The sequence below is a fragment of the Salvelinus fontinalis genome, chromosome 8 (genome assembly GCF_029448725.1).
Source record: "Salvelinus fontinalis isolate EN_2023a chromosome 8, ASM2944872v1, whole genome shotgun sequence".
Classification (NCBI taxonomy): Eukaryota; Metazoa; Chordata; class Actinopteri; order Salmoniformes; family Salmonidae; genus Salvelinus; species Salvelinus fontinalis.
Window position 1 is genome coordinate 25,280,722 of NC_074672.1, and position 15,950 is coordinate 25,296,671.

At 43.8% G+C, this 15,950-nt stretch overlaps 1 protein-coding gene across 1 annotated transcript; it reads right to left on the bottom strand.

Annotated features, from left to right (window-relative positions):
• Nucleotides 1-161: 161 nt before the first annotated feature.
• Nucleotides 162-15,737, bottom strand: LOC129860959 (tyrosine-protein kinase SRK3-like). Its single transcript, XM_055931929.1, has 8 exons — nucleotides 14,864-15,737; nucleotides 11,569-11,690; nucleotides 10,921-11,087; nucleotides 2,742-2,889; nucleotides 2,239-2,397; nucleotides 1,732-1,913; nucleotides 1,241-1,397; nucleotides 162-1,002 (listed from the first exon to the last, which is right to left on the bottom strand). Exons 1-8 carry the CDS (start codon nucleotides 15,208-15,210, stop codon nucleotides 803-805), a joined length of 1,482 nt encoding a protein of 493 aa, XP_055787904.1. The 5' UTR covers nucleotides 15,211-15,737; the 3' UTR covers nucleotides 162-802.
• Between the last annotated feature and the right edge of the window lie 213 nt (nucleotides 15,738-15,950).

Below are 15,950 nucleotides of genomic sequence, written 5' to 3' on the forward strand. Positions count from 1 at the left end.
GAGCTAAGATTGAAGAACCAGAGGTTGATGTGGCTTTCCCATTATTTTATGGAGGATTTAAAGAAATTGGGTGGTTACGTTTTTTTGTACACAAATGAAGCATTATAATTGTATGTTCTTCCTAACATACACACACACACACACACAAAATGAAACAGGACTGTTATCTAGAAAATATTTTATTATAATTTTGGTTGTTAAATACCCAATGCATAGTCAAGATATGGAAGAGACTTAATCAAAGTAGAATAAAGGAAGTTTATGATATGGCTCATATTTCCCAAACTGTATTAGTATATCTCCTCAATATCATGCGTTGACTGTTCAAAATTGCATCAGTTCAAAAAAAATCTTCCATTGGTAGAAATTCCAAAAGATGTCCTCTATGGCTCACTCTCCAGTCACAATTACCATGTCCTCCATCACTGTGGACTGTGTGAGCTGTCTCTATGAGATAAGTCTTTGTAGTGTGTAAACATATAGGCACTTTCTGTATGACTGGCCATTTAGCCTGTGTGCAGTGGGGCAAACTGTAGCATAGGGCCTTGGTGGGCTGTAACAGTGGCTCCACTTCTCTTGCCCTCCTTTCCTTCCTCCCTTTCACCAGGAGGGACTATTTATTGCACATAACCTCAAATAAAAACATCAATGACAAAACCAAGACAACTGGCTAAAACAGACTAAAAGGTGTTAAAAAAAGGATCACCATGCTAGATCATGTCTTGCAGTCCCTCTGCTTTGCATTGGTCTGAGTGTCTATGTCAGTGCAGTCACCCCTTGGCCTCCTACTCCTCCTCCAGATCTAGACCTCCATGGTCTTGAAGTAGATGCGGGCGTAGATGGTGTCTAGCTGGCTGTGCAGGGCATGGAAGGAGGGCCGCTTAGAGGCCTCTGGGTTCCAGCACTCCAACATAATGCGATAGATGTTGGGGGGACACCTACTTGGACAGGACAACCTATAGCCTGTCGACAGGAGCTCCAGCACCTCCTTATTGCTCTTTCCTGTGTATGTGTTTGTGTGAGATCGAGAGCAAAAGAGAGAGAGATTGAGAGAGAGAAAAAGGGAGAAGAATAAATATTATTCAGAGGGATAAATATTATCAGTCAGAGGGAAATATTCAAAAGCATTTTTACAGATAGAGGTAATAGATTAACTGTAATGAGGGTTGACTTTTTCTCGTGATACGTGTTGTATAATGGTAAAAATAAGAATATTGTCTTGAAAACGTTTGACACACACCATCGTATGGCATCTTTCCTCGTGACATCATCTCATAGAGCAGCACACCGAAGGACCAGACGTCAGACTTGACAGAGAAACGCTGGTAGAGGGCAGCCTCAGGGGCCGTCCATCTCACTGGGATCTTAGTGCTTCTGCTGGCTGTGTACACACTGTCCTACACACACACACACACACACACACACACACACACACACACACACACACACACACACACACACACACACACACACACACAGAGAGAGAGGGGACATATCCAACCATTTGTGTTTACTAAGAATTTCTTCATATTCCTATGGAAATGTTCCAATTCTTTTTTTGCTTTTTAAGCAAGAATCCTTGCTTTATCTGAGAGTGAACAATTTCGCCTTGACCAGGATAAGTAAGCCCAACATACAGCATATTTTTCTAAAGCTTTAGTTAACCTATAGGTTCTCCCTCTTCATTTCTCCATACATTTCACATTCATGTCACATCCATTCCATCCTTACCTTAATGATCCGTGCCAGTCCAAAGTCAGCCACCTTACAGACCAGGTCATCTCCCACCAGGATGTTCCTGGCCGCCAGGTCCCTATGCACAATGTGTCGGTCCTCCAGGTAGGCCATGCCCTCGCCCACCTGGCTGCCCATGTAGATGAGGTGGGCAGAGGACAGCACATGACCCTCCGTCGCTGAGAACAGCATAGTGAGCGCACAGGTTAGGATCTGTCAAGCATGATAAGGTCAGCATAGTTACTCAATTGCCTTAACATATACGTTTATTAGTTAAAAACATTTAAATCTCAAACAGATCTTTGTCAGGTGAACTGAGATGGAGTTATTTAATATGCAAGCCATATCTGATTCCTGCTATTACATCATTTATTCAGCCAAGCACCCAATGACCACTTGAGGTTTTTGAATGCTTATGTTATTGGTCAAGCATAATCATCTGTGAACACACACTGAATGCAATGTAAAGACTGGGGAACAGAGGGGAGGGTGTGACTGACTCACTGTCCAGGTAGGACTTGAGGTTGCCCTTGGTCATGAGCTCAGTGACGATGTACACAGGCTCTCCCCTGGAACACAGGGCCAGCAGCTGGATCAGCTTGGGGTGGTGGAGGTTCTTAAGTGCCTGCACCTCCTTCACAAACTCATCCTGCTTAGTGTCCTCTGCAGGAGAGAGAGAGAGAGAGAGAGGCTGAGGTCAGTGCTGTCAAGGTGATAAGGAGCTTAGGACTGACCCTATGTAGTATTATAATCCCTTTATGAACAATGTGAGAGCCCTGACCTGAGTGGACTGACTCAAAGTTAGAGAGTATGTAATTGTGTGTTTTGTGCATGCATGTGTTCCTGCTTTTTATAATGTTTTGCCATTGCAGCACTTGCCCATCTGCATTATGTCTTTGAAAATAATTCCCTCATCAATAGTCACTCATCAAATATTTGCCAAAATTCTGCTTATAGTGTGCTGAATCATGTATTAATATGATAGCAGCGATAGCTAGCATGCTTACCTTGTTTGAGCATCTTGATGGCCACCTTCTTTTTCTGGTTGATCCACAGGGCCTCCCACACCTCTCCAAAGTGGCCCTCCCCCAGCTTCCTTTGCAGTTTAAACTCCTCCCGAGGATGCTCCCAGGGCTCCATGTCAAACAGCTCCCTCTGGGGACACCACAACAACACTGTTACAAGCAGCCTCACACAACTGGACACCACAACACTGTTACAGCAGCACAGAACACAGCTACCGGGTATGGCGAATACTTTCGAATACTTGAGCTGTGCTTCATTTTGTTTTCCCACTACAATGGAACCAATGAAATAGTCCCAAAAGTGCAAACCACAAGCAAAATGATTACGCATTTGTGTGTCAAATAAAATCAAATAGTATTTGTCACATGCGGCGAATACAACAGGTGCAGACTTTCCCGTGAAATGCTTACTAACAAGCCCTTAACCAACAATGAGTTAAAAAGTAAGAACATTAGCAAATAAAAATAGTAACACAATAGATTACAATAATGAGGCTTTATAGAAGGACTACCTGTACCGAGTAAATGTGCAGGGGTACGAGGTAGTTGAGGTAATAGGTAATATGTACATGTAGGTAGAGGTAAAAGTGGCTAGGTAATCAGGATAGATAATAAACAGAGTAGTATCAGCGTATGTGAAGAGTGCATAAGTGTGTGTAAGTGGCGTCAATATTGTGACGACCCTCCCACTCTGTCTGACGAATTCTTTTTCTTTGCTCTTGTTTTCCTTAATAGGATGTCGGTGGGCGGAGCCGGGAGGGTCGTCAGCGAAATGGGACACCTGGGCTCGGGTGTGTCCCAGGATAAATGCACCCCTTCCCCATTAATTGGGAAGACTCTCTCCATGCAGACACTGATATATTTTGGTTGTGGCATTTTTGTGGCTGTTTTTGTTTGTTTGTGTTGGCACCTTTCAACACCCCTCATTATCACATTTATCCACGTAACCACTCACTTACACTACTGATTACACACACCATTGCTAATTGTGTTTACTTTAGTTAATAAATATATTTTGTTATTCGTTATCTCCACGTCGTCTCCCTTTATGTTATGGGCTTCGAGCCAGTTCGTGACAAGTGGGGGCTCATCTGGGAACATAAGGTTGGTTCCTAGACATCTTGGCGTATAGCACTTGTTGCATTATGAAAGACTAATACTAGTGTCATTTGGCTTACTAGTATGTGTGTTGTTTGGGAGAAAATGTGGAGTTCGTGTTAAACTCTGTAGGTGCTTAGTTTGCATCTTTTGTCTGAGTTGTAGAATTTGGTGCTCAGTACTGGTTGCCTTTGTTTGTTTGTTTGGTAAACTTGCCACTGTGGTGGATAGTTGGTTGTGTTCTGTGTTGGAGAAAGTACATTGGTTAGTTTCCAGGCCTCTGCCCAGGCTGGAGACACTTGCTCTACTCGCTGTTGGGACATCAGTCTGAGGCGGTGAGTACAATTGACTGTGTACCTCAGTGGGAGATTTGGGTAGGGTAGTGACACTAGCTACCCGGAGCTATAGCCTTTTTTCCTCTGTTAGGCTTAGTGACATGTTTCACTTTGGAATATGTTGGGCATGGTTATTTTTGTGTGGTGTCTGTGGACTGAGCAGTTGTCTCGAGGGCACATCTGTGGCTTGGTGGAATCTGCCAGCGTGCTGGGTGGTTTATTTCCTTGCCAGCGGGCTACAGTGCATAATTACCCACCGCAAATCCGAATGAAGACTAGGGTTGAGTTACTGTGGGTTTTGGGGAAGCTCCATATCTCTCTTCTGTGGTGCCCATTGTGATTGTCATTTCTCTGGTTGTGGTCTGGTGTCCTGAGCAGAGGGGAAGAGTGAGATTTTTTTTATTTTCTTGCGACTATGGCATCATACCTAGATGAGTTAATTTGCTTCCCATCAGAGGAACTGTTAGAATTATCTACTAAAGAACAGCTGTTGAAGGTTGCTACAAGGTTGAAATTAGTGATAACCGTCAAAATTCTATGAGGTTGATATTGAAGGCCAATCTGATGGAGAGTGGTGTTCTTGAAGTTACCACTAGGGCAGCCTCTGTTGAGGACTCGCCCTCTCTCTAACGTTAATGACCGCTCCATCGGTTAGTCCTAGTAGTCTTCTTTTTGAACAGCAGAAAGAACTGCTTCTGTTACAGCTAGAGCATGATCGGCTAAAGTATGAAAAGGAATTGGAATTTAAACAGGATTTGGAGTGTGCTAAAATCTAGCTGCAACAAGAGCGGCTAGAGCTGGTAAGGGAAGGAAGGCTCTCAGGGGAGAGTTTGCTCTGGGAAGGTGACCCAGATTTACCTAGGGGTCATGCCCCAGATACATTTGATATTGTTGGGAACTTACGGTTGTTGCATAAATTTTATGAAAAGGACCCTGAGATATTCTTTTCGTTGTTTGAGTGTGTTGCTGACGTTAGGAGTTGGCCTGATTCTGACTGCACTTTAATGTTGCAGTGTGTGCTGACTGAAAGCGCAGGAAGCATATTCAGCTCTTAGTGTAGCCGACAGTGTCAGTTATGATAAGGTTAAAACGGCTGTGTTACAGATTTACGAATTGGTTCTTGAGGCTTACCGCCAACGATTTAGAACTTTAAAAAGGGATGATGAACACATGTTGAGTTTGAGCGAGAATTATCTCCAGTTTAATCGCTGGTGTTCCGCCTCTGCAGTTATGACTTTCCAAGGGCTGTGTGATATGATTATGTTAGAGCAATTTAAGGACACAATCCCTGATCGTATAGCCATGTACATTAATGAACGAAAAGTAAAGTCTGTCGCTGATGCTGCGGTTTTGGCGGATGAGTATATTTTGACTCACAAGTGTCTTGGCAGAGCCCCGTATTTGGAGTGAGTGGGGCGTTCGGAGAGATTTGGGGCTCGCTCACCGAGATACTTTGGTTCACAGGCAGAGTTTCATTCAACTAGGGTTGAGCCTGACTCCCGTGGTAAAGCTGACTTGTGTCAAGAGTGTCACTACTGTCAAGGTTCAGGTCATTGGAAAACGAATGTCAAGTTCTCAGGGCTAGGGGTACATTCAGTACGTGTGCTTATGTTAAATCTAAGCTGTGCCTGTTCCACATCAGTTCACTCCTGACACATTGTCTCATGCCCAGGGGCATGTGAAAGTCCATATTGACCCAGACTATTTACCTTTCATTATGGAGGGTTTTGTGTCTGTTAGGTAAGGACCTAGTGCCAGTGAAGATCCTGATCGACACAGGTGCCTCTGAATCATTTGTTGGAGTCTGTTACCCTTCTCTGCTGAGAATGATTCGGGGAATAGTGATCTAATTAGGGGAATAGGTTTGAACACTGTCAGTTCTGAGCCGTGGCGACCTGGTCACTGCGCCGGCTAACGAGAATACCACAAAGAAGTCTGTCACTGCTTTCCCTGTCATCCCGTTATCTGTATCCCGCTCCGATCTAATCAACGTGCAACGGACTGACCCCACATTAGAAGAGTTGCATGACCAAATTGTGCCTGTTGAACAGTTGGGAGATGTCTCACATGGCTATTTTCTCCAAGAGGATGTCCTGATGAGAAAGTGGGTGTCTCATGGTGGTTGTTTTCTGGGGGAGGCGATTAGTCAGGTTGTTGTACCAGTTAAGCTTCGTGAGCTGGTGTTGCCAACTTCCCACAAAGACGTTGCTGGACATATGGGTGCGAGGAAAACCTACGATCGCATATTAAGACATTTCTTTTGGCCTAGACTAAAGAGGGATGTTTCTGAATTCATCAACTTGTCACACCTGCCAATTAACTGGTAAACCTAATCAAGCTATAAAGCCGGTACCACTTTTTCCTATTCCTGTACTCAGCCAACCTTTTGAGTATCTGATTATTGACTGTGTTGGTCCTCTGCCTCGTTCTAAAAAGGGTAGTAGTTACCTGTTCATTGTGCTGTGTCAGACCACTAGGTTTCCTGCTGCCTATCCTCATGTCTATCACGACTAAGTCTGTGCTAAAAGCTTTGACTCAGTTTCTCACTGTTTGGAATCCCTAAGGTCATTCAGAGTGATCAAGGATCTAATTTCACTAATCTGTTTGGTCAGGTTCTCCAACAGCTCCATATTAAACACAATTTGTCTAGCGCCTATCCCGCGCAAAGTCAAGGAGCACTGGAACGTTTCCATCAAACACTTAAGTCTTTGAGAGATTATTGTACTGAGATGGATTGGGAAGAGGGGTTGCCTTGGTTACTGTTTGCCACTAGTGAGGTTTCACAGGAGAGTATGGGTTTCAGTCCAAATGACCTTGTGTTTGGACATAGAGTGCGTGGACTTGTATCTGTTCTCCAGGATGACTGGAAGTCCCCTCAGTCCCTTTTATCTTATGTGTGTGATTTCCGGCGACCCCTGTACGCCGCTGGGGAAATGGCTAAAGAAAAGCTATCATCTTCACAGGAGAGAATGAAGGGCATATTTGATCGGTGAACTGAGCCTCGTCACTTTAGTCCAGGTGACCAGGTTCTTACTCTGCTGCCAATTGTTGGTTCTCCTTTTCAAGCCAAGTTTCAAGGTCCATATACCGTTGTGAGCCAGTGCACTGAGCAAAACTATCTAGTTGCCACTCCAGAATGAAGAAAAGCGCACCAACTGTGCAATGTAAATTTGTTAACCCTATTATGCACGTTCCTCTGAGGCTGAACAGTGGGAGTCTACAGAGGACGGTAAATCTGTTCTTTTGGCTGATACCGTTATTTCGCTGGGTTCTTGTCATGCTAGGTCTGTGCATGAGGAGGAAGATGTTCCTGGTCCCGACGATTGCATACTGCAGGGTAGATTAAAAAATTCAGAGACACTGGATATTTTAGACAGCCTTCTCGCTCATCTACCTGTTGATGGGCGGAAAGAGATGGTTGGTGTGATTCGGAGAGTTCCAGGTTTGTTTTCTGATACACCTACACGTACAAACATAATGGACCATGATATTGACATTGGAGATGCTGACCCCATCCGTTAGCGGTTCTATAGAGTTTCTTCAGAGAAACTGCGTTGTCTGGATGCTGAGGTCAGGTACATGCTGGAGAGTAAGATAGCAGAGCCTTCTTTCTCCAGCTGGGCTTCTCCCTGTATCTTGGTCAGTAAACCGGATGGGACAAACAGATTTTGTACGGACTACCGTAAGGTAAAGTGTCACTAAGCCAGATTCATTGCCTCTTCCTCGAATGGAGGACTGCGCTGATCAAGTCGGCGCAGCTAAGTTTGCGCAAATTTGACCTGTTATAGGGCTATTGGCAGGTGCCAATACGCATAGGGCACGTGAAATCTCTGCCTTTTACACCCTCTGGTCTGTACTTGTATTCGGTTATGAGTTTTGGAATGCGTAATGCACCTGCCACTTTTCAGCGACTTATGAACAGGATTGTATCCGGTCTGGCCGGGTGCGCTGTTTATCTTGCCGATGTAGTGATATATATGCAGATACTTGGAAGGAACATCTGTCCCGTATTCAAGCCTTCTTCGACCGCCTAGCTGCGGGTTGCCTCACGATAAATCTGGCTAAATGTGAGTTCTCTCAGGCGACCATTACATACCATGGAAAGGTGGTTGGACAGGTTGAAGTGCATCCTGTTTGTGCTAAGGTGGTAGCTATTGATGCTTTCCCACCAACTACTAAAAAGGAACTGATGTGTTTCTTGGGAATGATTTAGTTATTATTGTAGTTTTTCTAGGAACTTCTCTACTGTGGTCGCTCCCATGACAGATTTGCTGAAAGCTAAGGCTGTTTACGTATGGTCTTCTCATTGTCAACAGGCTTTTGAAGATGCAAAGAGGTTGCTTACCTCAACTCCGGTGTTGGCTACTCCTCGCGTGGATTTGTCATTTACCTTGCAGGTGGATGCTAGTCATGTGGGGGCAGGTGCAGTTTTGCTGCAAGCAGATGTGTCTGGGGTTGAGAGGCCTGTTTCTTTTCCAAAAAGTTGAACCATTATCAGTTGAACTACTCGGTCATTGAAAAAAGCGCTAGCACTCATATGGGCGCTACAACACTTCGAAGTGTATGTCAGGAGTAGTACCTATTGTGGTCTACACCGACCATAACCCTCACCTTTTTGAGGTCCATGATGTGTCCTAATCAGAGGATAATGAGATGGTGTTTATTTTTACAAGCATTTCATCTCGATGTGCGGCACATCCCGGGGACTGATAATGTCATTGCTGACGCGCTCTCTCATGCTCCCAGTTCGTGAATGTTCACGTGACTGACCACTTATTTTGTGTCTGGTATTGTCCTGTTCTGTCGCTCCTGTCTGTTCCCTTCTGGTCTCGTTTTCTTTCCTCTTAAAAGTTGCTTCCTATCCGCAAAGGTTGCTGAGGTCTGGGGAGGACGAGGTTGGCTGGGGCAAGTGGACGCAAAGGCTGGATCAATTTGTTGTGTGACTGGTACGATGTTCCGGGGTCTTTGTTGGTCCCTGGTTTTATGGGGGGGGGGGGGGGGACGACCCTCCCACTGTCTGCCGAATTCTTTTGCTCTAGTTTTCCTTACTGGGATGCCGGTGGGTGGAGCCGGGAGGGTCGTCAGCGAAATGGGACACCTGGGCTCGGGTGTGTCCCAGGATAAATGCACCCCTATCCCATTAATTGGGAAGACTCTCTCCATGCAGACACTGATAGATTTTGGTTGTGGCATTTTTGCGGCTGTTTTTGTTAGTTTTCATTGGCAGCTTTCAACACCCCTCATTATCACATTTATCCACGCAACCACTCACTTACACTACTGATTACTGACTACACACACCATTGCTAATTGTGTTTAGTTTACTTTAGTTAAAGAATAACAAAATATATTTATTATCTCCACGTCGTCTCGCTTTTTGTTATGGGCTTCGAGCCGGTTCGTGACAATATGCATGAGTGTGTGCAAAAAAGTCAAAATTGTCCGTATTCTAATTTTATATTTGGTCTTAATTTATGGTTAGGGTTAGGCAGAAGGTTAGCATTGTGGTTTAGGTTAAATCAGATTTTAAATAGACAAATTGTAGAAATAGGTGGGGGGGTTTATGACTTTGTTGCTGTGGTAACTAGTGACGACTGCAAAAAAGGGTCCATGCAAATAGGCCCAGGTGGCCATTTGATTAACTGTTCATTCTTATGGCTGGGAGGTAGAAGCTGTTCGGGAGCCTTTTGGTCCCAGACTTGGCGTTCTGGTACTGCTGCTGTGCGGTAGCAGAGTGAACAGTCTATGGCATGGGTGGCCGGGGTCTTTGACAATTTTCCAGGCCTTCCTCTGACAGTGATTTACTAGGCGGTCCGCATCACCCTCTGTAGAGCCTTGTGGTCGGATACCAAGCGTTAATGCAGCCAGTCAAGAGGCTCTCAGTACTGCAGCTGTAGAACGTTTTGAGGATCTGAGGGCCCATGCCAAATCTTTTCAGCCTCCTGAAGGGCAAGAGTCGTTGTCGTGCCTTCATGACTGTATTGGTGTGTGTGGACCATGTTCATTTCTTAGTGATGAGGACACAGGAACTTGAATCTCTCGACCCGCTCCACTACAGCCCCGTCATGTGAGTGTGGTGATCAGATGGCTTTAGTACATTGAAAGATAGGTAGGTTTCTTTAAAAACACAGGCTCTTAAAAATGCAAATTTATTATTTGATACTTAGACTCATAATCAAGTGCTACAAAATATGTGTCAATCAATAAATGATCAATAAATAATCTACAAAGGATGATTTATACTTAAATGATTATCAAGTTTACATTGTGATTGTCTTGGCAAATCAAAATAAACAAATGGTTAAATGAAATAAACTACAAATGAAATGTAACAACTGCTCCTTTCAATCTCATGAAGAGAATTTGAAATCATCTTGGCTTTCCTTTCAAGAGGCTCAGTCTAAATGTTTGTTTCATACAACAAAACGAGGAAGCTACAGAAGTGTCAACTGAAATAAAAAGGGCCTGAAGTGAGGGGGGAGTGTGTGTGTGTCTGCGGGGCTTTCCACAGCCTCTGATTCAGTCACATCTCTGCTGGGAAGGAAGAGAGAAGAGATCTGATCACGGAGAGGTCTCCAGTAAAAACAGCCTGATCACTGCTACTACACTACTGCTTCTTGATTCCGTAATGTAATGTAAACACATAATTCTAACATATGATTGGATTTTGGGGAATTTATCTGCCAAAAACTCTGGATTTGTGTGTGTGAGATCCGGGTGGTACACACCTGCTGTGCACATGGTTCATCCAGAGGCACTCCTAGACTCCTGGAGTTGTTCTGGTAGTAGCGGATCAGCTCCCCCAGAGTGGCGAAGGAAATCTTGTCTGACACAAAGTACGCCCCGATCAATGAACGCTGGATCCGGAAATGGAACACTTTCCCATCGTTTCTGGCTGCGGAGGAGAGGGCAAACATGATTTGACTGTTTTAAATTTGACACATTTCAAAAGCAGGGTGGTTTACACACGGTTTTCCTTTTTAAATGTCTTATGTCACACCCACACTTGGCCAAAGTAATATTAGCAACAGGACATATGAGCACTGACTTGGACATTGCTTACAGTATAGTGGGTGATCAGAGGATGGTGGTTCTCAACTACGGAAGTACTTTATTGCCACCCATTGGTGAATGAATGACTGCACTTTTTCCACTGGTATTTGTTTGCATAGTATTTAATAGTGAAATTGTGTGGTAACAACATAATTAAATATTAGAACTCTATTTAATAGGATCTCTGTGGGTAACAATGGGTTCTTTCTGGTTTTTACTTAAATTAATTCAGAGCTCCCCAGTAGGCTACCAAATGGTGCATACGGTGCTTGTGTTAATGAATTACCAAGTAATTAACATGTGACCATGCAATATGGGCTTACCTGAGATGGTGTATTCATCACTGTGGCTCTCGCTAATGCGCACCAGGAACGAGCCATCCTTATTCTGAGAGGCTTGGAGCAGTTTCTCAGCCTTCAGCCGGTTGATGTTCCCATAATACCACCTCAACAGACAGACACATGGATAGATGAACAGGCAGACAGGGAAAGAGGAAGACAGATGGACAAAAAGAGACACATGCACAATTGCACACAGGAGCAGACAAGAGCACACACACTGACACACACACAAATTTCTCCTAAAAAACAACTGCAGTAAACCCCCCCCAATATCAATGTAATCTAATAACTGATCTATTTCTCAAACTCAAGCTGCTTTGAGTGGAAAAGTAGGTGTGGTTAATAGGCTAGACTCCAGAGAGTAAGGAAGGCTATTTACAGTAATTAACAAGAATAGGTGTGGCTGTGCTGTGCTGTGCTGCAAACACTAGGTACCTTTCCATGACGATTAGGTTTCACCTGAAACTCTGTCAGGTGCGGGTGTGAGCTGAGTTGAGAGATTATCATTTGTCAAAAGTTGTGTATCCACTGCTGTACTTCGCATAGAGTAGTTACTAAAGCTACAACTTGACTGCAGTTGCACCAATCTGACCACAAAGACAGGAACTTTATTTGTAAATGGTAACGGTAGCCACATACAGAAATGTAATACAGTGGCATTGTTATATACTACAATGCTGTCAACTGTGCAGTAGTAAACATGAAGGGAGGGAGGGGTGCTGTGTCACTTCTCTGTCAACAAACATTGACATTATTTAATCTGAATTAGTTCTATTTGAAATAATGACCATGCCAAATCTTTTTTTTGAGCCTCAAATAAAACATGTTAAATATAGCCTACCCAGTAAGCAAAAAGATGTTGGGGAAAAAAACGTAGAAAAGACGGATCTTACGGACGTAAACAATATGCATTTTCCGGTTGTTGAAAATACGTATTTTTCGTACATTGAAATCCGGTTTAAAATTATAGTAGAAAATATTTATTTTCCAGAAGTTGCAATCAGGTTATCTTTGTTTCTTAATAAACGTTGGAAATACATAATTTACAGACTTTGAAAATACATATTTTTTAGGTCATTGATTCTATGGCCAAATTTCAACAGCACATATTGTACATTCTCATTGAAGTAAGCATTATATCACAATAATAATTTTTCAATACATTTAATATAGGAAAGATGAGCCAACTGAAGATTGCAAAATATAATATTTATAATCGCTCTCATCTGTCACACTGCACTTAGTGCATTCGGAGTATTCAGACCCCTTGACTTTTCCCACATTTTGTTATGTTACAGCCTTATTCTAAAATTTATTAAATTGTTATTTTTGCACTTTTATTAAAAATAAAAAAACGTAAATATAACATTTACATTTCAGACCCTTTACTCAGTACTTTTTTGAAGCACCTCTGACAGCGATTACAGACAGGATTCTCCTTAGGTATGATGCCACTGTACAAGCTTGGCACACCTGTATTTGGGGAGTTTCTCCCATTCTTCTCTGCAGATCCTCTCAACCTCTGTCAGATTGGATGGGGAGCGTCGCTACACAGCTATTTTCAGGTCACTCCAGAGATGTTCAATCGGCTTCAAGTACGGGCTCTGGCTGGGCCAATCAAGGTCATTCAGAGACTTGTTCCGAAGCCACTCCTGCCTTTTACTGAGGAGTGGCTTCCGCCTGGCCACTCTACCATAAGGGCCTGATTGGTGGAGTGCTGCAGAGATGGTTGTCTTTCTGGAAGGTTCTCCCATCTCCACAGAGGAACCCTTCTCCCCCGATTGCTCAGTTTGGCCGGGCGGCCAGCTCTAGGAAGAGTATTGGTGGTTCCAAACTTCTTCCATTTAAGAATGATGAAGGCTACTGTGTTCTTTGGGACCTTCAATGCTGCAGACATTTTTTTGGTACCCTTCCCCAGATCTGTGCTTCGACACAATCCTGTCTCGGAGCTCTATGGCCAATTCCTTCGACCTCATGGCTTGGTTTTTGCTCTGACATGCACTGTCAACTGTGAGACCTTATATAGACAGGTGTGTGCCTTTCCAATGTCCAATCAATTGAATTTATCACAGGTGTACTCTAATCAAGTTGCAGAAACATCTCAAGGATGATTAATGGAAACAATATTCACCTGAACTCAATTTTGAGTCTCATAGCAAAGGGTCTGAATACTTATGTAAATAAGGTATTTCTGTTTTTATTTTTTATAAATTTGTCGGTTGGACTGCCAGATGGTGAAGCGTAATTCATCACTCCAGAGAACGTGTTTCCACTGCACCAGAGTTCAATGGCGGCGAGCTTAACACCACTCCAGCCAAAGCTTGGCATTGTGCATGGGGATCTTAGGCTTGTGTGCGGCTGCTTGGCCATGGAAACTCATTTGATGAAGCTCTCGATGAACAGTTATTGTGCTAACGTTGCTTCCAGAGGCAGTTTGGGACTCGGTAGTGAGTTCCAAACTGCCCCTGGAAGCAACCGAGGACAGACGATTTTTAAACGCTACGTGCTTCAGCACCCCTTGTGTGGCCTACCAGATCTTGGCTGAGCAGTTGTTGCTCCTAGAAGTTTCCACTTCACAATAACAGCACTTACAGTTGACCGGGGCAGCTCTAGCAGGGCAGGCATTTGACAGGTGGCATCCTATGACGGTGCCACGTTGAAAGTCACTGAGCTCTTCAGTAAGGCCATTCTACTGCCAATGTGTGTCTATGGAGATTGCATGGCTGTGTACTCAATTTTATACACCTGTCAACAACATGTGGCTGAAATAACCGAATCCACTAATTTGAAGGGGTGCCCATATACGTTTGTAAATATAGTGTTATGTTTTTGCCAAATCAAGGCCGGTCCAGATGGAAGATGTTGCAGGGTGGGGGTGCTGTGATTTTTTTTGCCCGAGCTACGCTAGAAAAGGCTATATTGGTCCGCTAATACAGGACTAGTAAAGGCCCAGCATACTACTTTTGTGAAGAAAAAATGTATAATTATACATTTTCAGCAGTACCCCCTACTTCCCGCGGCTATGGGTCCAGAAATCAATTAAGGCCGGTCCAGATCAGACCAAAAAAATATAATAATAAATACGTCCAAAAAGATGTCGCTGTAGGTTGTAGAATACCTTATTGGTAAACCTGGTAGGTTAAACACGATCCTATACAATATGGTGGACAAAAGCCAATCAAACCCGAAACGACTGAAAGAAACATGGTTAAATCTCAACTGCATATTATGAATGAAACAATGTTGAGGTTGCCGCGCGCATAGACGCGCCACTCACTTGTGATTAGCGAACTCGTCCTGTAGAATGGCCACATATGTAGCCGGGACCAGTCCGGACTCCATCGAACCGGTAAGTTTTTTGGCAAGCACATAATCCCCCCTCTTTTCTATTACTGACAGCTTGTCCCCTTCCTTGATAGTCAGCTCCTCCTCGCTCCTGGCTTCGAAATCAAACAGAGCCGCATAGAGCTGAGTCGGTTTCTTCTTGGGGGACGGGGAACGGATATCACCTGAAATAGTGGGGATTTCGGCTGATCGGGTCATATTTGGGTAATGGAATTCGGGCCATATCCAGTTCCATAGTCGACTACAGCATGGCATGCATCCACGACAACAAACCTCCATCCCAAGCCAGTCGCAACGCCGAGGTATCCAGTTTTTTTTAGGGAACCGCGACAATACGACGCGAAAATAAATGTGTTAATAGGAGAGCCAGAGGCCTATACAGTTTCGAGACGTCTTCGAGCTGCCCTTTCTCTCCTTCACAGCAAACATAGTGCGGCATCAGCGATAATTAGGTTGATAATCAGGAGAAACCTGTTTTGTGTTGAGATGGATCAGGGACACAATACTGTTGGCCGTGGGAATGCGGAAACGAGATATTCATGTCCAATTGTGCCCACATTGATCCTCAGTCATTTGCCAAGTGCGCCTAAAAGAGGAAATAGCCGACCTATACTTGTCCTCCAATGAATGATAACCAAATACTGCATCTCTCTGGAATACGGTCAAAATTTCTGCACTGCAAGTGGCATTTGCTGAGCCAGGTCCACGAAATGCGTATAGTCAGGGTTTTTGTTTGGAACACTAGACATTTCCCGCTATCCCCGCGTCTGTGAACCTGTCCGCCTGCTGCTCGTGCTTGGCGGTTAAATCAACAACACCCCAGAGTATATCTGTCCATCTACAACTACACCATTGTCTCTGGTGCAAGTGATATAGTCCGTGCGCATAGGCAACACACAGTTTTTAATTCCCTATCTATTATACGTAATTCTCCTTATCAATATACTAATAAATGTTTTTTTTTTTTAAATCGTAGTTTTACCGTTAAAAAAGAAAGATGCTGAAAACACAATTATAAC